This window comes from Giraffa tippelskirchi, chromosome 10, assembly GCF_054371585.1.
Source record: "Giraffa tippelskirchi isolate mGirTip1 chromosome 10, T2T-mGirTip1v1.2.pri, whole genome shotgun sequence".
Lineage (NCBI taxonomy): Eukaryota > Metazoa > Chordata > Mammalia > Artiodactyla > Giraffidae > Giraffa > Giraffa tippelskirchi.
This window is the reverse complement of record NC_137284.1, coordinates 90,634,965-90,657,120: the sequence shown is the minus strand read 5'-3', so window position 1 is coordinate 90,657,120 and position 22,156 is coordinate 90,634,965. Positions and strand designations below refer to the sequence as shown.

The following is a 22,156-nucleotide window of genomic DNA, read 5'->3' as shown; positions in this document are numbered from 1 at the left end:
TGGAGAAGACTCTTGAGAGTCCCTTGGACTGCAAGGAGATCTAACCAGTCAATCCTAAAGGAAATCAGTCCTGAATGTTCATTGGAAGGACTGACGCTGAGGCTGAAGCTCCAATACTTCGGCCACCTGATGCGAAGAACTGACTCATTGGGAAAGACCCTGATGCTGGGAAAGATTGAAGGCAGGAGGAGAAGGGGACAACAGAGGATGAGATAATTGGATGGCATCACCGACTCGATGGACGTGAGTTGAGTAAGCTCCAGGAGTTGGTGATGGACAAGGAAGCCTGGCGTGCTGCAGTCCATGGGGTCACAAAGAGTCATACCTGACTAAGCAACTGAACTGAGAGGAAGCGGAGCCTGAGGAGGAGTGATCCAAAGAGGTAGGAAGAAAATCAGTAAGGCTTTTGGAAGCCTAGGGAAGTGTCCCAGTAAAAGAAGCATTGGAACCTTGGCACCAGGTTGCATGGAGTAAGGGAGCAAGGAAAAGCGAGGAACGGGAGATGTGGCAGCAGCAGCTTAAAGCATGAGAAGTACTTTCCGATTCTTGTTCATCCAGGCACATCATGACATTCCATTCTAAGTATCATCTCTAGTGAACAGGTGTTGTTGGACTCCTATTGCTTAACACATTATTTTTTTAATAGTTTGATGCACACACTAGATAGAACAGGCATCCTAACAAAGGGATTTTGTTGTAAAGAGTTTCTTGATTCTTCAGTGGTTCTGTGAGGAATCATCGTTTTATACTATCCAGAGGTCTTCTGCACCATCACGTTGTTTCCGTTTGGCGCCTCCATCCATTTGGTGATGCCTCTTTATTGCTGGCTGGCCAGGGAGAGCCTTGGGAGGTGCCCTAGGAATGTGGTGGTTGGTGGTCAGAAGGCAACATGTTCAACTTAAGAACTTCTCAAAAACTTCAAGCTTTGTAATTGTGTATGGATGTCTTGAGTGCCAGTAGATAGATGAAAATGTTTGTGTTTATACTTCTAGACCTGGAATCACTTTTCTGACAGTGAGGCAGAACGTGTTAAAATGATGGAAGAAGTGGAAAAACTTTGTGATCGGCTTGAATTAGCAAGGTATAACTATAGAGCTGCTGTTGAAGTCTTCTGTTGGGCTTAGGATAAAGTTTCATCCCCTTTTTCTTTGAAGTTTACAGTGCTTGAATGAAACACTCACATCGTCTACTAAAGAAGTAGGAAAGGCTGCTCTGGAAAAACAGGTAATCGTATCACTTCTACCTGTATTTAGCACCTAATTCTGCGTTACTACTACTTTCACCTCAGTATTTCCCCACCTAACATGGAAGTTACTGTAGGGGCAGAAAGTGTCTCATTTCTGTTTGGGTTGATGTAAATTGGATTTAAGTATTTATGCTTACTATCATATATATTTGTTTGATTTGTGGTCATCTAGCACATTAATCATAGATTTTTCAGAATCACTGTTATTAAAAAAATTGTGTTGATTAATTCCTTGAGCATTTTTATAGGATAATAACATTTAGAACCAAAAGAGATTTTTATTCTGTCTAGTCTACACCTTTTATTTTACAGATGAGGAAACAGGCCCAGAAATTCAATTCAGTGCAACAAGTGTTAGTACCTGCTATATATAACCCTGTGCCTAGGTGTTGTGGAGAAAGTCTTATGCTATTTATTGCTGCCACAAAGTTCAGGAACAGTTACGCTAAAGAGAAAAGGCCTAAGGATCAAAAGATGTAGGACCCCCAGTAAATACTGTCTGTAGCTTAGAGAGGAAGTGCCAACACTAGGTTGGAGTGGTCAGGGAAGCTCAGTGAAGGGTTTGAGCCAGTTCTGAAGGACGACATTGTTAAATGAAGGTCAGGGGAGCAGCATGAACCATAAAATACAGGTAGGAGTAGAAAGTTGGGGCAGGGGGGAAGTGGGAGATTAAGTTGGTTAAGAAGAGGAGAGCCAAATTAAGCAAGATTTGAATACCAAGATGACTAGTTTCCATAAGCACAGATCTTTTGAATGGCACGGGGTTAACACTGTGCTATTAATCTGGCATTTGTAGACAAGAGGCATTGGATGAGTGTAAGTGACTGGTGTAAGAATCTCACTTGGAGGACTTGGACTATGAGTGATGATGGGAATCACTGAAATCTTTGGGGATTAGGTGACTTGTTCTAAGGGACTGAAGTGGGAAAATGAGTCAAAGATGACTCCAAGATAGCAGAAGCAACATCAAGTAAAGGCATGTTTTGTTTTTTCACTTGTGCATATTTGAAGGCACACTGAAAGTGACAGTGTAAAAGGTAGAACTTAAAGATTAAAAGGGCACTTTGCTGTGCTGCTGCCTTTTTGTAGAGAATAAATGATACTGTCTGCAAAAGAGTGGATAGATACAAGCTTTGAAATTACCTTGTGGGTGAGTAACCCACTGACTGTAGACTTGAGAAGTAGTGTCCACAGCAAATAGGTATCATGTGACAGGAATACAGTGTAGGTTAGGCTGAGGCTGGTTCTTGGTTCCTTGAAGCAGAGATATGCAGCCTGGCTGGGGCAGTGTAGGGTCCTTGTCTGGATGATGCTGAGGGTCGAGAACCACAGGGGCCCAGCCAGAAAGAGAGCTCAGAGTAGTAAGATGCTTTAAGTCCCTGACTTACCTATGATATTTGTGTAGATAGAAGAAATAAATGAGCAAATTAGAAAAGAGAAAGAGGAAGCTGAGGCTCGTATGCGACAAGCATCTAAGAATGCAGAGAAGTCAGCTGGCGGAGGTGGAAACGGAAGTAAACATTGGTCAGAAGATGATCTGCAATTACTCATTAAAGCTGTGAATCTCTTCCCCGCTGGAACAAATTCAAGGTACTGGTTCTAATGAAGCTGCTCTTCACTGGAGCCTCAGGATTATGTAGACAAGCATCTGAATAGCAGCATATTACTGCAAGTTTCCAGAGATATGCTTGGGTCTAGATGCTAAAATCTGTGCCACGGTGGAAAATGTAAAAAGCCAAGTGCATTTTGAACCTGCTAGTCTCACATACAAAGATCCATATATACAGCAGGATGCTTCATCAATTTCTCAGGAAATTAAGGATCATGAGACATAAACCTTGACTATCATGTTGGCCTATTCCATTGTGGCTTATACTAGGCACTAGGTTTTGTATTCCGTGGTTTCTCTTTAGTCTTAATTCTCCTTTATTACTTCCCACCTCAGCCTGGAGCTTAAAGTATGTGTCCAAATGGCAGTGTACACAAATGTGTGCTTTTATTTCTGTTGACTTTTTACACGAATTTGTAAGATTTTATACAAACTTGAAACCAAGATTATACACAGCTGATTTAAACACTCAAGTCCAGGCAATAGTAATAATTAAGAGCACCAATTTAGAGTTAATTTTTTAGATGTTATAGCTAACCCTTCTGCAGTAAAAATGTAGGATCATTCTGAGTTTTGTTTTAGGTTTTTTGTTCTCATTATTATATCCATTTCTCTAGATGGGAAGTTATTGCTAATTACATGAACATACATTCTTCTTCTGGAGTTAAGAGAACTGCCAAAGATGTTATTGGCAAAGCAAAGAGCCTTCAAAAACTTGGTAAGTTAGTTTTTGCCAAATCAGTTTCTTTACTACCTTAGATACATATTTTAAAAGTAATCTATGCAATTTAATGAAAGACTGAGATGATCTGTATTAAAAATTTTTTTTTCCCTTCTCAGACCCTCATCAAAAGGATGACATAAATAAAAAGGCTTTTGATAAATTTAAGAAAGAACATGGCGTGGTGCCTCAGGCAGACAATGCAACACCTTCAGAACGATTTGAAGGTAATGAAATTTCATTCTGAGTAGAAAATGCTAACCTTGTGTCTATCTGAGAATATACAAGATCTAGGGCCTACATGCAGAATGACTGGAAAATAAAGCATTTAGTGGACTGCAAGGTGTAATCTTTAGGACAGACTTAACTTCAACACCACTGAGAACTGTTCTTCCATTTCATATGCCATGAGGGGAGGGGTGTGTTTGTTTTGTTCGTCAGATTTTACAAATCAGTATTAAAGGATAGTAGTGCAATTGAAATTTAAGTAAAGTCTGTAACTAACTTTTTATCAAGGTTAATTTCCTGATTTTGAAAAATACAGTATATATAAGGAAATATAGTTTTTAAGAGAAGACAGGAGTAGAGGGGCAGCATGCCTACAAATCACATGGTTCAGAACAAGTTACACAGACACAATTTGTTATGCTGACATTGTCTTGGGTGTTCTAGCTAATCTGATTACTCTGGACCAGTGTGTTTCAAATGCAAATTATGACTCAGAAGTGGATCATGAAATCACTTTAATGGGTCATGAATAGAAAATATCAGAGGGCATTACATCTGTTATGCAAGTGGGTATTTGTGAAACTTTTATTCATGTATATGTGTTTGGGATGTAATACATTTTTCCTGTGAGTTGTTGACAAAAGGGATGTGATACATTTTTCCTTACTGTGAGTTGTTGACAAAAGTTTGAAAAGTTCCCTTTCACTTCATGCATTTGTGAGCAACCAGTCCTTTCTCCTTAACTAAGCTAATCTTGGATATACTTTCCAGATCACAGTGCCAAATCTGTTTTGGGATTAACTAACAGCTTTGACTCTTCGTGATCTCCTGTCCCTATCTTAGCAGTGCCACTTTTCCTATATTCTTAGTCTGACTTATTATCCTGTATTTCAATTTGAAGATATTTTAATAGAAGAGACTTAGAATGTCCTATAAAGAGCAAAAAAATCATTGTGTTTGCTCGTTGCATTTGCAAAATCAAGGGTGACTTTTGTCTAGGCTGAGTGTTATTTTGGCTCTTTTAAGAATGTTACCTGGAGTAGAACTGGCAACTACTGTAGTATTCTTGCCTGGAAAATTCCATGGACAGATAAGCCTGACAGGCTACAGTCCGTGGGGCCACAAAAAGCTAGGAACCACTGAGCAATTGAGCACAAGAAAGATAAGTAACAAAGTGGACATTTCAGGACACTTGGAGGGCACGTCTAAAGGAGATAATGGTCTTGCTCCGTTATGCCCTCCACAAAATGCAGACATGTTCAGATATTACTGTTATTCTCAGCCCTTTCTTGTGGGACTAATTTCCATGCTTGAAGCAGACACTGATGGTTGTTTTCTGGCAAGTGGGTGACCCTGTGAGGGCAGGAGTGATTGGCGGTGATGTGGTACTTGGGCCCGACTCCTTTATCTCTTCTATGGATTTAATGGGCAGGCCCCCCTCTCTTCAACTGTACCAGTAAACAGCAAGCTGGCTGCGTTTTTTGGAGTTGTGATTTCTCATAGAAATTTTACATTTCATTCATCTTGGTATTGTGAAGTACTGGGTTGGCCAAAATGTTCATTCAGGTTTTTCCAGAAGATGTTACAAAAAACCCAAATGAACTTTTTGGCCAACCCAATACTTGGATAATAATAGCAGATAATAATTACACGCCAGTTCCATCTTTTTTCCGAGAGAGAGAAAGTGAGTTAAATCTATGATGTTAAACAGGTCTTCAAACCAATAAAACAAAATTCCACTTAAGAGCTTTCTGGAACTTAAAAGGTGACTTCGAAAAAGCCAGAAGTCTTTAATCTGTCTTTAAATGAAAGTTCTCTGCCTTGTTTTGAGGTGTATTGTTTTTTAACTTGTTCACTGTGCCTATGAGTATTTTTTAATTGGGAAATAATTTAGATTTCAAGACTTCACTCCTGGATACCATTTGAAGTAGTAGTCTCATTACTGGTAGGATAGGTACCACTGTGTTCTCATTGCATGGTCTGAAATAACTTAAGCTATCAGTCCATTAACTTAGACTTTTAAACTATTAAACCAAGACTATTAAACCAAGTCAGCTTTTTAACCATTTTAACATTTTAATTTTCCTACAGAAGTGGGATGTGCACTTCTTACATCCTTAGGAAGGAATATATTTGTGATACATCTATGAAGTGTTCTATCAGACATACAGATTTGGTTTAGTATAGGCTTTAGTGGACATGCCGACAGTGGCACACTGGAACATGGAATCTAATCTCACATTGCCTCCACAGCACTGGGTACCTGGCTTAATTTTGTTAAAATTGTTTTTTCCAGTGTAAAATGAGAGTAGTTTACAGGCTCTTATCCAGCTAAAAGTTTTGTAATTAGGCAGCTCTTTTCTCTATGCTATAAGGAAATAGATTTATCAGAAATCTAAAATGACTTATGATTGTGTTTTTGAACCCAACAGTCCAACTGTATATTTTAAATCTGATTTTTAAAAAATGTCTGGTAAGTATATTTTGAGAGACCAGCAATACAAAAAGCATTTCTTTCCTTTTGTCTCAGATTATTTTCTGGGATGTGAGCTATCTAAAGTTTTTTTCCCCCAGTTAATATTGGGTTGGCCACAAAGTTTATTTGGGTTTTTCTATAACATGGAAAAACTTTGTGGCCAACTGTATATGTGTGTCTAATCTCAAAGTAGGTTCAAGATTACACACCAGATTCAGATGAGCACTTACCAAATGGCTCATCTGAGAAGGTGTTCCAAAACAGTTTTCTATCAATTAGGATAAATGTTTCAAATAAAATTTGTTTCTTAAACAGGTCCATGCACAGATTTCACCCCCTGGACAACAGAAGAACAGAAGCTTTTGGAACAAGCTTTGAAAACATACCCAGTAAATACACCTGAAAGATGGGAAAAAATAGCAGAAGCAGTGCCTGGCAGGACAAAGAAGGACTGCATGAAACGATACAAGGTTGCAGATCTTTAGTTTATAGATTCCATTATCATTTAAATTATTTTTTTGTGCTTATTTCAATACCACCATAGTTGTGGGGCCAGTATTAGAAATTTCCTAGCTCTGGCAGTTAGTTAAAAAAATCAGCCTTTTCCGTACAGATTTATCCAATCTGAATGTTTTACATATTTATATCAAACACTAGAAATGTCTGCAAATCCTGACAACTTCTTTGTCTAAGTAAAATGTTTGTCTTCTTCCTAGGAACTGGTTGAAATGGTAAAAGCAAAGAAAGCTGCTCAAGAGCAAGTGCTGAATGCAAGTAGAGGCAAGAAATGACTTATGACAATCTTTGTTGTGTGTGCATTTTTATAATAAAACTGAAAATACTATACAAATTTTCATTCTTAAAATTATACTTAAAGTGTGTCCCAGCATAACTTCTCAGAGTTCAGAGATCTACCATTCATTGTGGTGGTCTTATCCTTTCAAAGTCTGACATACAGTATTTTATTCATATTTACCAGCATAGATGTTCTTTTTTTTTTTTTTCTTTTTGACTTGCGGGTCTCAGTTTTATAATGTTCCAAATGTTTATTAGGAGCATTTTTAATCATGAAGCCAGCACATGTTACTGCAAATCTGGTTAAAATCTGGTAGTTGCTCAATAGGACCTAAGGATTTAAAAGAAAAGAGAGTTATAAGTAAATAGAAGGAAAGTCCTTAGCCAACTTTCTTCATGGGAGACTAGGAGTCAGGCTTACCAACAGCAGCAACAGCTGGACTCTTATCATAAATATATTTGGTACACACTTCTCGAATTATCTCAGCATTTACAGCCTGAAAAATTGAAGATACAAGCATTCCGAGTTTTTTGTAGTAGTCAAGACATTGTATACCTGGAATGTTTTAGAGCTAAACCAAGTTTTATGATATCTATCTCCAGCTGTTGTATTAATAACAAAGATTGTTTTCCACAAGACCCAACAGTATCTAAGGACTACTTACATCAATTCTTGCTTCAAGCTCAGGGATCGGAATTCTTCGATTATAGCATAACATTTGCCTACCTATATCTTCACAAATGGGAGTGGAACCTGTTTTAAAGAAAAAGGAAAACTAAGGACTGGAATATAAGATCAACCATGTGAAAATAAGACCAAAGTCGTTATTCTTTTACCATCAAGTTGCAGCAACATGTTTGTTTTCAGAAGATTTTTGGCTCGCGCAACTTCACTTTCAGTGACACTTGTACACAGTCGCATCCTAAAAACCATTTGGAAAAATCAAAGGTCAAGTAATTTGAAAATGTTACATGTTTTATGAGTTAATGACCTAAAGAAAGGAAGGATGCTATATTCTCTGTTACACCACAATGTACAAGTGATTATGAACTCAATTTAGTAAAAAGTTGAAATTACTATTGATCCCAACAGTTACACAAGAGTTAAAATGTTACTGATTATTTTCCTGGTAGGGTTAATTTCTCAAAAGTGATATAGTTAGCAGAGATTCACTACAATATAAAAATAGGCTGACTGCATTTTGAGAAATTCTACAGTCATTTTGAAAATTTGTGAATCCTCATGTGTTCGGCGGAGAAGGCGATGGCACCCCACTCCAGTACTCTTGCCTGGAAAATCCCACGGATGGAGGAGCCTGGTAGGCTGCAGTCCATGGGGTCGCTAAGAGTCAGACACGACTGAGCGACTTCACTTTCACTTTTCACTTTCATGCACTGGAGAAGGAAATGGCAAGCCACTGCAGTGTTCTTGCCTGGAGAACCCCAGGGACGGGGGAGCCTTGTGGGCTGCCATCTATGGGGTTGCACAGAGTCGGACATGACTGAAGCGACTTAGCAGCATGTGTTAGGATCTGACTTGCCAGGGGGATAGATCAGTGGGTCACTGGTTTCTCAAAAGAATCTAGCTGAGTCTAACTTAAACATAATAATTAAGTTAATGATTAACATCTCTTTAAGTCTGGCTCAGACAGTAAAGCATGTGCCTGCAGTGTGGGAGACCCAGGTTCAATCCCTGGGGCAGGAAGATCCCCTCGAGAAGGAAATGGCAACCCATTCCAGTACTCTTGCCTGGAAAATTCCATGGATGGATGAGCCTGGCAGGCTACAGTCTGTTGGCTCACAGAGTCAAGCACGACTGAGGTACTTCACTTCATACCTAGCTAGAGTGTAAACCATTTAAGAATGGTGTAGGAAAGGGACCAGAGCTAAATAACCATTCTCCAAGAAGCCGTGGGACCTTCTGCCTGTCTCAAGGTACTAGTTTTGACTAAAACACTACATTTCTTTTAGCAATGGCAACTTCAGATTCATTTTTATAACACAGCCTTTCCAAGCCAGATAGGTTTAGAAATATTTCCTAAAATTCTAGTTGGCGTTTAAACATTTTTAACTTTTAACATCTTTCTGAAGTAATCTGCTACTTAAGGATTAAGAACTTTCTATAATATAAATCAGCTTCACATGAAACCCAGAAGAAATGTGATCTTTAAAACATTGCAACAATTGCTACTATTGAACAGTACTTAGCCTTGTTCTCTTAATAAAATGCTATCACCATAAAAAATTAATCACCATCAACAGTGTAAAAGAAACTAGTCTAAATTGGTAATTCTTAAGCAAGATTTAAATTATTTTCTCACCATTCTTTTTGAACAACATGTAGCATATCTGCAACAGTGGCTGGTTCACAAACCATATAGATTCCCCACAATCCTGTATCTGTGTAGGATGTGTTGAATGACTGGAAGCTATGGCAGAGGTTGCCATGACAAGTAAGCTGGGCCAGTTTGCTAGATAAATTCTGTAAGGAAAAAAATTGTACAAGAGAACTGTAGGTATACACGTGCAGACTACCAGAAAGAAAAATGAGGTGTAGAAATAGTGACTACCCAAAAAGGCTGAGTTTCTCAGTTTTATTCAGCAATATCTCAATAAAAAGCTAAAATTCAATGAAACTAAGAATTATAGTTACCTCACCAGCCCAATGCATCATCCCCAGAAAGTCATAATGTTAAAAGAGTTAATCCTTAGAAGCTGCACCCACTTCTAAAATAATACATGATCATACTTAGAGATTAGCATACTAAGTCAGAGAAAGGCAAATATATCACTTATATGTAGAATCTTAAAAAACAAAAAAAGATACAAGTGAACCTATTTACAAAAGAGAAACAGACTCACAGACTTTGAGTTTGGGATTAACATATACACATCACTATATATAAAATCAACAAGGACCTACGCGTGCCACAGGGAACTCTACTTAATACTCTGTGAATGGAGATTTATATAAATATATCACTTAGCTATATACCCAAAACTAACACAACTACATTATAAATCAACTACAATATAAAAATTAAAACCAATAAAAGAAGTGATAAATCCTGCCAGGACAGAGCTGTCCCTAAAATTAAAAATGGGATGATCTCACATATTGTAGTTTGGGCACATTCTCAGGATCCCTTGGCTAATCCAACCCAGCATTCCACTTCTAGCACTGACTGACGTGGGATATGGTTATTAATTATGTGTTCCAGCTTTGTTGAATAATCATTTATAACCATATCAACCAAAAAACAATAAATTATGCCAATATGCTTTGCCAACAACAAAGTTTAAAAAGGTTAATTTAAAAACTAAAATAATGCACTGCTGTTACCAACGTACTTTGTAGAGCTTTTGGCAGTTTGCTTAAAAATCTGAAATATAGCATGTGAATGTAAGATACTTGTATGAAATATACTTTGTCAAAGTCTTTGAGTACGAATATATACACTTTGTTAGCTATTTAAAATCCTAAAATAATGCTGTTAAGGTGCTGCACTCACTTTCAGGAAATTTGGAAAACTCAGCAGTGGCCACAGGACTGGAAAAGGTCAGTTTTCATTCCAAGGGAAATGCCAAAGAATGTTCAAACTGTCATACAGTTGCACTCACTTCATATGCAAGTAAGCTTATGCTCAAAATCCAAATCCGTCAAGCTACGTGTCAGCAGTATGTTAATCAAGAACTTCCAGGTGTACTAGCTGTGTTTAGACTAACGGCAGAGGAACCAGCAATCAAATGGCCAACGTTCACTGGATCATAAGAGAAAGCAAGGGAATTCCAGAAAAACATCTGCTTCACTGACTACAATAAAGCCTTTTACTGTGTGGGTCACAACAGACTGTGGAATATTCTTAAAGAGATAGGAATACCAGACTACCTTACCTGTCTCCTGAGAAACCTGTACGCAGGTCAAGAAGCAACAGTTAGAACCAGACAGGGAACAACAGACTGGTTCCAAATTAGGAAAACAGTATGACAAGGCTATATATTGTCACCCTGCTTATTTAACTTCTATGCAGAGTACATCATGCAAAATGCCAGGCTGGATGAATCACAGGCTGGAATCAAGATTGCCGGGAGAAATATCAATAACCTCAGATATGCAGAGGATACCACTCTAATGGCAGAAAATGAAGATGAACTAAAGACCCTCTTGTTCATGGTGAAAGAGTAGAGTGAAAAAGCTGGCTTAAGACTCAACATTCAAAAAACTAAGATCATGGCATCCAGTTCCATCACTTCATGGCAAACAGAAGGGGAAAAAGTGGAAGCAGTGACAGATTTATTTTCTTGGGCTGCAAAATCTGTGGATGGTGACTGCAGCCATGAAATTAAGATGCTTGCTCCTTGAATGAAAAACTATGACAAACCTAGACAGTGTATTAAAAAGCAGAGAAAACACTTTGCTGAGAAACATCCATATAGTCAAAGGTATGGTTCTTCCAGTAGTCAAATACTGATACAAGAGTTGGACCATAAAAAGACTGAGCACCGAAGAATTGATGCTTTCAAATTGTGGTGCTGGAGAAGACTCCTGAGAGTCTTCTTAGACTGCCAGAAGATCAAACTAGTCAATGGTAAAGGAAATCGACCCTGAATATTCATTGGAAGGACTGATGCTGAAGCAAAACTCCAATACTTTGGTCATCATACGCTTGGCTCACTGGAAAAGATCCTCATGGTGGGAAAGATGGAGGGCAAGAGGAGAAGGGGGCAGCAGAGGATGAGATAACTGGATGAAATCACCAACTCAATGGACATGAATCTCAACAAACTCCAGGAGATACAAGAGGACAGAGGGAACATGGTGTGCTGCAGTCCATGGGGCTGCAAAGAGTTGGACACAACTTAGCAAATGAACAACAATAATTCTGAAGTAATTTCAGACATAACAGAATAGGAACAAAAATAGTACAAAGAATTACCTTTATCCAAATTCCTTAACAACTGTTACTTTTTTCCCTTTATCATTCTCTTTAACATATTTTTCAACTGTTTGAGAATATAGTGCAGATATCCTTTTTACCCCCAAATACTTGTTAATATGCACTTCTGAAAAACAATGAATTTAGCCTCACTACAGTTATAATATTAGGATATTAACATTGATATATAGTACTATCAATGAATCCTTCTATCCTTAATCAAAATTTTAACAATACAGCAAAAGAAAAAATATTGTTTTTTTTCTTGCCTGGGAGCAAGCCAGGATCAGTTCATACGTAAGTCAAAATTTATAGCAGTTTGACCTTCTCATTATGGAAATTTACTTTTAAAATCACATACCATTCCTCCTCCGAAAGAGCGATCCCAATTGCCAATCAGTGTGTTTGCAACCATGAGACAGATTGTATCTGGATGTGCCCAACCAACAGCTTCAACAGCTATTGCAAGGTGTGCCAAAGGCATCTTGTCATCCCTCACTCGAATCTAGTTGAGGTAAAGGATACAAAGCTCTAGTTAAGATTACCACTCTATAACGTGCTTGACAAGAAACTAATTCACCAGTTCTATTAATTGCAGACTTAAAATGCTCACCATGACACTCTTGTTTTTTAAACAATCAGGCCTCATTATACTCCATAGTTCAGAAGGATTTCACCAAAAGATCTCCAGTTGAAATACTACAGACACAGCCACCAGATAATTACGTGGTCAAAAAGCTTTGCATTATTTAACCAGCAGAATTAATCATCAGTCTGAATTTTTCTGTCTAAATTTAGGCTAATCTTAACAGGCTTATTTTTGTACTGCCAATGCTAGTCTCATGCAACTGCCAACATCAGGCTCCTTTCCAGATACTAATATATGAGCATCATCCTAATGTGGCAAACAAAGCTTCTAATGAGGCTTAAAGAAATAGCTGATACAGAGCAGATTTCTCTAGAAGTTCTGGCTTTAACAGCCATGCCCAGAAATGTACTGTGGGTAGACTCAGTCAGGAATAAATATAATAGTGTCAAAATGTGGGATGTTTTTAAAATAAAAGATTCCTTTTATGCCCTGCCAATAGGAAAATAGGCATAATGTCAAAAAGCACAAAAAGACCAAATAATATTTTCCTTAAAAAAGAAAAACAGGTGGTTAAATATATGGAACAAGAAGAAATATAAGCAACTGAGTCCATGTGCATTCAGACTCCTTTGGTTTCCTCCATTTTACTGTTAGGAACAGGCACATTTTGTACAAACGGTCATAAATGCAACATAAGAAACCCAAAGGGTTAAATGCTAGCTTAGGAGGCTTGGCCTACCTCACTTCCTGTGAATTTGCATGGAGGCAGAGCTGGTATTTCTCCTTTGTGTATGGACAAAGATTCACCAAAATGAAATTTTGCTAAGTCAAGCAGCTCATCATGGGAAACTCCTAAATTGAAGGAAAATATTTCATATATCCAGCAACAATAAAATGTAAAGCACACAATTAACTGCCAGTACTTCTGTTTACAATGAGCTTAAGGTGGCATAACTGATACAGGTTACACAAGGACTACTTGCAGTCAGTAAAAGCCTTTTCAAGAGTAAGCTCACAAAGCACATTTTATCCCTGGTGATAAGACTTTCTGTTGTACAGATTTCTCATTCTGAAGAACAATCAGTTTTCATCTACCGATCAAAAGATAAGGATAAGATAGCTTGAGACATTACTTTCCATACAAAACCATGTTATATTAAGTAATTAAAAAGTCCTAGAATGGTGGTGGTGGTGGTGTAGTTGCTAAGTCATGTCCAACTCTTGTGACCCCATGGACAGTAGCCCACCAGGCTCCTCTGCCCATAGGATTTCCCACACAAAAATACTGGAGTGGGTTGCCATTTCCTTCTCCAGGGGATCTTCCAGACTCAGGAATCCAACCCCAGTCTCCTGCACTGTAGGCAGTCTCCTGCATTACAAGCGAATTCTTTACCAGCTGAGCCACTAGGGAAGCCTCCAAAAGTCCTAGTTGCAAACTAGCAAAAAAGGGTCACTTTTCAATAAAATTTTTAAAGTAGAAAAGAATATGAGCTCTGTATCATTTAAAGAAAGCTGGACATAAGATATGCTTTATTCTCTGTGCTCTGCTATCAAAATTCAGAACTAAAATAACCTCATATAGATTCCTGAATAAATTCATAGCTAATCAAATACTCACTATTTGCCATCCAAAATTTAAGAAGTACTTGGATTCTATAGCCCTATTTTCCAAACTTGAGCATAAAGAGATTCAGTGAAAGATTCTTAAACTTACAAGACAAATTCAGGCATGCATAAGTGCCTTAAAAAAGATCGCCACGAGATTTTTTTTTTAATGAAACATTCCATTAGAACATAAAAGCACAACTTACACCCATATTTTCCAAACAATCTCTGGTATAAAACAAGACAGTGAATGATTATATACACATTATTTTCACAATCACTACATAGGAGAACCACCTTGGATATCAGTCCAGACGGTGACAAAACAATAGGAAGACCTTGGTGGTACAAAGATGAAAGCAGAGAGTGTAGAAGTATGAGCATGGACACAATTCTCAGCACCTGGCAACCACCTCCACTGTTTTACTACCTTTATCTGTAGCCCTCCTGGTTGGATGTTCCAGACATTCAGCTCCTGTCCCCAGTACCACCTCTACTTACCTCTAACCAAAAGGCAGGGGAGCCAATAATTTCTTTTCTTTTTTTTTTAAGTGAAGCTGGGTCTGGCCTATTTCACTGAATTTATAATGCCACTGTTTATAAGAAACATCATCACTTATGTACCAGTAAGACAATGTACTAATTAATCTAGGATAGGCCATTAATTAATTGTAAGATATCCCAACTCTGACAAAGTCAAAATGAACCAATGAACCAACAATGGCAGAATCTCCTAGACAACTTAGTTGTTGACGCCCCATCCAACCAACAGTGTCCCCTTTCGGAGGCAGTTTCACTGTGGAACTCCAGTTAGACCAGACATTTTGGAAACTGTTACTAACTCAAGAGAACTTAGGAGCACACAGGGCCACACAAAGGTAACATGTTTCTGACAGTTAACCTCCTTTTCATCTTCTTCATTATTCCCAAGTAATAAGCTCAAAGTCTATCCAGGCCAACTACAATTTTAAACTATTGTCATTTCTAAAGGAAAATTTACACAAAAGAACATTCCATGTGAATCTTCGTTTTGTCTTAAAGAGAAAACTGGAAACCAATAAGGTGTACTATTTGCCTAAATTCAGACTACCAGGAAATCTAGCAAAATCTAACCTGAACTTAAACTTTCACTGGCTTCAAACACGTTCCTCCAAGGAGGCCTTGTCCTCATGCCACTTTCATGTTCAAATTCCCATTAAATAGTCTCAAAATCCCTTATATAATTTCCCTTCTCAGTAATTAGCAGATCTACTGAATGAAAGAATAAATCAAAGAATGAATAAACAACGTAACATAACTCAGGCCATGCCTGACCAAGGATGAAGTTGGTTCTCAAGAAATAATTTAAAATCTCAAGAGACTCCCAAACTGTTGAACACTATCTTCCAACTGTCATCTTCCAGCTCACCCATTTGCCCTTTCCTTGAAAGTAAATTCCATTATGTATGTACACTTACGTACTAGAGGGTCACTAAATTTTCCTATTAAAAAACTCTACTAAAGAGAAGACGGGAGAAGTCTGGTTTCAGTGTTCCATATTGCCCTTACACAGATACTAAACAATTTGCTCTGTAAATGAAAACTCTAAAGATATCTCCCAACAGGATCAAACTGATAAGCATATCACTCTGTTTAAAACAGTCATAGAAATTTAAACTTACCTCCAGCAGCAGCAAGTACTATTCTTGGCCCCTTATAATGTGTGGTTATATAATCCACTAAGTCCTTACGATTTATAGATCTGTAAATGGAGTAAGAAAAGCGGTACTAAAGGGAAATTCAAAAGCACAGATCCTCACATAATATACCTTTATACCTCACATAATATACCTCACATAATATACCTTTAATATCCAATTAAATTGGATCTTAAAGTTATTCTAAGTTAAATGCAGTCAAATAGAATATATGCAACAAGTATCAAAGAATTTCAACATATATATATATATAAAACATGTAATATCATCACTTGTTTACTCCAGAAATAGGTGTAAACCCAGATACCTGGAAGTCAAGTGGGGCTAAAGGGTCATTCAAGTACTGTAATGATACAATTTTATTCAGATTATTGGGGGTAAAAAACTGCTTTCTGAAACATACTTTTTGTATGTTTGTGAATGTTAATTTTCACAATTCAAATTTTTCTCAAAAAAAAGAAAAAAATCTGAGAATTAGACCTACTTGATATTTTCAGTTGGTCCCAAAATTGTCCGTCCAAGTGCAGTATTTTGATAAGCTGTGGCATGAAGATAATCAAAAACAACTTCTTGTAAATTGGTTTCAACTTCCTGCATCTCTCTAAGGATTACTCCACGTTCACGTTCAATCTCTGCTTCTCCCAATGTGCTGTTTTGTATTATATCAGCAAGAATTTCTACAGCTAATTGAAAATAAACCACAGGAAGAAACACTAAGAGTCTTAATTTTCACTATTAATATCTTAAATTGGCATCAGAAACCATGATAGTGACCAGCACTCAATACTGAATAAATGATTAAACTGGAAGAAATAAATGTTTCTGAACATTTGATAGACCTAAAAGGACTAAATTAAAAAGAAAAATACAATCCCCTGTGGTACAGATGAGCTTGGAGAAAATTCCTAAATTTGCCAGAATTAGTGTCCTCTCAAACATCTTTCCCCACTTAATTCCAGTTAGTGGTCAGTGTTGGTTAGATTCTGACTGTTTATCAAAGTCTCTGATAAATGATGATGCAACAGAGCTGGAACAGTTAACAGTTGAAGAAAAGGATAATTACTCCAAAAGACATACATGTGACTATCAAAGAATAATTAAGTGACCCTTGGGGAAAACTGATGAAACCTTCAAATATTTATACAAAAACGACCCTAATTTGTAAAAAGTCACAAGTAAACTAAAGGATATATCATGCTATTAAGCAATTTTATGAGAGAAAGTACATACTTCTCCAAAAAAGAGAAACTTCAACTATCCTTGAAGAATTAGTATACAGTTGTAATCACCATCTAAATTTTAGTAAATAGAAAACAAATTGATCAACTTTCATTTTGTTACCCTGCTGTAAACTTCTGTTCTTTAAGTTCACTTAAAGTGGACTTGTTTCAGAAGCAGTAATGTTCTGGTACCAAGGACCTCCTGTAATTAATTACCTCTGCTGCTGCTGCTAAGTCGCTTTAGTCGTGTCCGACTCTGTGCGACCCCATAGACAGCAGCCCACAAGGTTCCCCCATCCCTGGGATTCTCCAGGCAAGAACACTGCAGTGGGTTGCCATTTCCTTCTCCAATGCATGAAAGTGAAAAGTGAAAGTGAAGTCGCTCAGTCATGTCCAACTCTTCGTGACCCCATGGACTGCAGCCTACCAGACTCCTCCGTCCATGGGATTTTCCAGGCAAGAGTACTGGAGTGGGTTGCCATTACCTTCTCCGTAATTACCTCTATATTGCCCAAAATGACAAAACAGACTGCAAGAATAAGCTGGGACTGAGATTATGACCAAGAGGAAAAAATAATTTGTAAAACCAAATTAAAGCTATCTGTCCATCTAACACCATGTTGTGAATCAAATAAAAAATGCTCCAATAAAATTTAAAAACAATAAAACCCCATCTGTCCAGACAAGTAAAGGCCCAGATGGGTAAGGAAGAGCCCAAAGACAGATGGGAAAATGAGAGATCCTGTATGAAGAACCTCCTCTACTTGGAAGTAGTAGTCTAGACTGGTACCTAAAAGTGGGGATTCATATTTCCCAATATTTATGTTTTAATCAGAATCTTCTTTCTAATGTATATTTAATACTGAAATTTAAAAGCATAGATCTTCAATAATATACCTGTAATTAAATTGGACCTTAAAGATATTCTAAGTCAAATGTAGTCAGAAATAGGATATATACAAAAGTATCAAATTTATATATATATACGCACACACACACATACATATATAATTTAATACCATCACTGTTTATCCCAGAAGTAGCTACAAACCCAGACAACCTGGGAGTTAGGTGGGGCAAACTATTGTTTAAGTATTCTAATGATACAGTTTTATTCAGATTGGTCATCGCCAGAGATGGGGGAGGGAAAAATGAGTGAGCTGTTTTAGATTTATTTTTTTTTGTTTTAGTTTAAATAATTGAATTTTGAAAAAAAATTAATGGAAACGAAGCTAAGAAAGAAGTGCACTCCAGGAGGAGGAACCAGAATGTGCAAATGCAATAAAGAAGCAAGCACGTTCTGTTCAAAAACAAAGCCTGGGAGTCAGAAGATATAAAATATGTTCTGGTTTGTAACAGAAATGAAAAATTAAGATGACAGAACAAAGACAAAACAAAAATAAAAAGTAGACAGTAAAAGTGAATATATAATAAAACAATTAAAAATGGTTTACTTCCCAGGTATGACTCTGGAGGAATTAGTATTTGAATCAAGTGTTAGGACCTGGTTTGTACAAGTCTTGCAGCCTATAAATATTTAATATCATTTGTCATATTTGTAGAAAAAATTAAAAATAGGTGCCCCCTCACCCAGAGGTTGATTCACTTATTTTCACATTTCTGGGGTTTACTCTTTCTCAAGAAACATAATGAAAACAGCACTAAATTATTTCTGGATGCCTGTGAAAATTATACATCTGCAGCATAAATATACACCTGCCTGGCAGATGCCAGAGTCCTGCTGGGGAATGTGCAGGAGGAGGCTGCAGGACAGGCTCACACTGGATGCCAGTTGTCTCTGGACCACCTCCCCCAGGCAGTCCCCGGGGGAGTTCCTGGGCATGGGGGAAACCTTTCTGCCCAAAGACCTTTAACCCTTTTCTCAGGAAGTCCTCTTTCCATCACGGCTGAAGGTCGTCATCATGAGTCTCGGCTTTGGGGAAAACAGAGTAATAACCGGAAAGGAATAGGATGCCTTTGTATACGTTGGGTGTTTCACTGCTTTTTTTTGTGACATCAGAGTTCACATCCGGGGAAGGCAATGGCATCCCACTCCAGTACTCTAGCCTGGAAAATCCCATGGACGGAGGAACCTGGTAGGCTGCAGTCCATGGGGTTGCTAAGAGTCACACACGACTGAGTGACTTCACTTTCACTTTTCACTTTCATGCATTGGAGAAGGAAATGGCAACCCACTCCAGTGTTCTTGCCTGGAGAATCCCAGGGACTGAGGAGCCTGGTGGGCTGCCATCTATGGGGTCGCACAGAGTCGGACACGACTGAAGCGACTTAGCAGCAGTAGCAGCAGCATAAATAATAATACCTCTTGGCAAATCTTTAGAGAATGCTTTGGCGTAATATACAGTCTGCTCTCTGGAGGTATAGGCATTGAGATGAGCACCCATATTTTCAATTTCAAGTTCCAGATCTAATTGGGATCTCTTTTTGGTGCCCTGAAATAAAAGAGAGAGAGAGGAAAAAAAAAAAAAAAATATATATATATATACATATAAAATCTCTCCCTTTATCCCTCATTTGTTCTACACAGTTCAGACAATGAATATGAGGACAGAAGCCTATGTACAGTTTGATGTAAGGACCAAATTTGGTTTCTAAACTACATCAGACTTCAGAAATAGTGACATACTTTCAGATGACATTTACATCCCAAGAGAAAATCTTTGTTTCACCTCTACAGAGCAATTATCAGTAATTATTTTAGGTAATTATGCTGAAAAAAGAAAGATTCTAAAAAATAATAAAAATAAGACATGCTATACTTTTGAAGTAGTTCTCTTTACCTTAGAATAAGACTTTGTGTTTACTGTCTCTTAAAATGCATTTAAAAAATAATCTTTATAACTTGCCTTGAAAGCCATATGCTCCAGAAAGTGAGCTGTTCCATTATTCTTCTCATTTTCATATCGACTTCCTGCATCAATCCAGAGCCCAACCTTAATACAGTCAGGTAAGAATTAGATAAGACATCATCTTCTTTCTTTTGAGGGGATAAGGTAGAGGGTGGAGGCAGTGTTCTGCCTTTTTCTGACAAATGCTTTCCAGTCTAAACATTAAAGTTTTCTTGACTTGACTGGATTGACAATATAATCCTATGAATGATGAGATTTAAAAATTTTAGTTGTCAGTCTACTGGGTGCCACAAATACTTACTTGCCAGCTTTACTGAGGACCCAGATTGTTAGTCCAATGTGTTACTATAGTCAATCATCAAGTATAGTTTAAAGAATATCAGAAGAGACTGTCAGAAAATCTAGGTTAAGATCCTGGTTCTGTCATGTATTAGTTGTTGTGACCTTGGACAAAACCATTTAACTTCTTGAATCTTGTTCTTCAACTATAAAATGGATGCAATGATCCCTGCTACAAAGAAGTATTTTAAAGATCAAATAAGACAAGATATGTAAAAACATTTAGCACACAGTAGTCCAGCAAATATATTGTTCTCATTATTATCAACACTGCACAATACAACCTGCTACAAGACGTAGTCACTTAAACTAAGCACACATGCGCCCAGTATGGAATTGTTATAAGAAAAGCTTCACAAGTGACAATCACTTGTCAAGGCAAAATAACTGCTGCTACTTTCAACTACCTGCCAACCTACTGAAAAGCTTTATAGGTACAGTCTGCTCTCTCCTAATGAGGGGTCAAACTAAATCACTTACTGTGCATGTTGAGAGCCCAGAGTCTTCAGAGGCCACCCTGAGTCCATTCTCCAAACAGGTTACTCGCGTTTCAGGAACATTCAGAACAACTTCTGTAGCAGCCTGTGTACTTCTCAATCTGTTTCCTCCAAAATATAATGACTGGTTGGGGAGAAAGGAAGCAGCAAAACATATCACTATTATTAATACAAATTATTGATTAGAAAACCAAATCTACCTCAAAGAGACTCTAAAGTACTCTTTCCTCCTTAACTTTTACTCCACTAGATCCACCCCTTTGCCTACCCTAGGAACATCCCTCAACCAACCACTTTATCCTAAAGCCAGCAACATGTCTACAAACATGCCCTTTCCTGAAGAAAAATGAAGTTTTTGTCATCATCCTAAAAGAAACTACTTTTATTTCAATACTTCTTGAAATGTTTAGTATTCATAAAGGGAACATGAAGGGGAGAAAAAAGTCAAGAAAAGGAGAGAAAAATATAAAAATACACGCATAGCATTGAAATGCTTAGCTTCCACTGATCAAGAAAAGCAAAGTTTTGAAAACGACAGAAAAAGAGAAGGTAGGAAGAAGGGTAATTACTCAAGATACACTCTACCTGACTGATTTATTGACTATGGACTATTCGCCACTCCCCATATGTTTTCTTTTTTATACATATGTTAAAAGTCCCACGAACTCTAGAGAAAGCTAGTCTCTTACGAGAAAAATATATAAACAGACAAACTTTTCCTTTAGCTGCCCCAGGGTTCACAGGAAGCAGAGCTGATGAGCAGGACGAGAGCCAGTTTTAGGCAAAAAGAGAACTCAGAGCGGGTGGCGGGGGGTGGTCCTCAGTTTTTAACACCCCCCCCCATTGTAACTACGGCGATTTTAGTAATCAACACGCACTCTTTATAATGACTTCTGAGTAACTGGGGGAGGGGGTTAGTAAACCAGGGTCATCCCACACGTCCCTGGCAGGTCACGCGCTGCGGGTGACCAAAGCCAGCCCAGCGCCGACGGGAAATAAGCGTCCCCGGCAGCCGGGTGGCCCACGGGTCCCGGCTAAGGCCCGATCCGCAGTTGGAGGTGTGTGGGGCGGACGCCCGCGGCTCGGTCGGGGGCCCGTTAACTCAGGCTCGTCGCACGGGGGTCCTGCGGGTGAGGCCCGGTCTAGCCTGATTCCAAGTGGCACCCAGACAAGTAGACGGAAGCTCACCCGCCTAGCAGCGCCTCCGATCAGGAGCCTCTCGGTGAAACCGCAGAGCCGCTGCCGCGCCGCAGAAAACAGCACCGCTCGGGCCGCCGCCGCAGCCGCCGCCGCCATCGTCTCCGTTCTGGACTGTAGGAAGGATGTG

At 38.3% G+C, this 22,156-nt stretch overlaps 2 protein-coding genes across 7 annotated transcripts in view; one reads left to right on the top strand and one right to left on the bottom strand.

The window, feature by feature from the left end:
* Positions 1-7,130, top strand: part of DNAJC2 (DnaJ heat shock protein family (Hsp40) member C2) — a 34,749-nt gene extending 27,619 nt beyond the window's left edge. For 3 of the 4 annotated variants that reach the window (XM_081535781.1, XM_081535779.1, XM_081535782.1), the window contains exons 11-17: positions 993-1,081; positions 1,155-1,224; positions 2,652-2,836; positions 3,473-3,573; positions 3,696-3,803; positions 6,596-6,750; positions 6,997-7,130. In XM_081535781.1, coding sequence (XP_081391907.1) covers positions 993-1,081; positions 1,155-1,224; positions 2,652-2,836; positions 3,473-3,573; positions 3,696-3,803; positions 6,596-6,750; positions 6,997-7,071 — 783 coding nt within the window. In that variant the 3' untranslated portion in view covers positions 7,072-7,130. The remainder of the gene's footprint in view (positions 1-992; positions 1,082-1,154; positions 1,225-2,651; positions 2,837-3,472; positions 3,574-3,695; positions 3,804-6,595; positions 6,751-6,996) is intronic. The other variant, XM_081535780.1, reaches the window with a different exon arrangement.
* On the bottom strand, positions 7,084-22,142 carry PMPCB (peptidase, mitochondrial processing subunit beta). Of its 3 annotated transcripts, none has more exons than XM_081535785.1 (13): positions 22,018-22,142; positions 20,813-20,953; positions 19,987-20,233; positions 19,447-19,576; positions 16,388-16,586; positions 15,868-15,947; positions 13,341-13,453; positions 12,374-12,517; positions 9,397-9,557; positions 7,913-7,998; positions 7,741-7,829; positions 7,497-7,572; positions 7,084-7,406 (listed from the first exon to the last, which is right to left on the bottom strand). In XM_081535785.1, exons 3-13 carry the CDS (start codon positions 20,059-20,061, stop codon positions 7,342-7,344), a joined length of 1,218 nt encoding a protein of 405 aa, XP_081391911.1. In that variant the 5' UTR covers positions 20,062-20,233; positions 20,813-20,953; positions 22,018-22,142; the 3' UTR covers positions 7,084-7,341. The 3 variants fall into 3 exon arrangements, with proteins under 3 accessions (XP_081391911.1, XP_081391910.1, XP_081391909.1); XM_081535784.1 differs by having other exon boundaries at positions 19,987-20,077; XM_081535783.1 differs by having other exon boundaries at positions 19,991-20,077.
* Positions 22,143-22,156: the final 14 nt, after the last annotated feature.

Bases quoted from the DNA above. Each gene is read 5' to 3' on its own strand.
- PMPCB (XM_081535783.1), bottom strand. From the start codon at position 22,125: ATGGCGGCGGCGGCTGCGGCGGCGGCCCGAGCGGTGCTGTTTTCTGCG. The intron at 20,954-22,017 runs GTGAGCTTCCGT...CTCCCCAACCAG, and splicing joins TCGGAGGCGCTGCTAGGCGG to TCATTATATTTTGGAGGAAA. The intron at 16,587-19,446 runs GTATTATTATTT...ATTTTCAATTAG, and splicing joins CTCTAAAGATTTGCCAAGAG to CTGTAGAAATTCTTGCTGAT.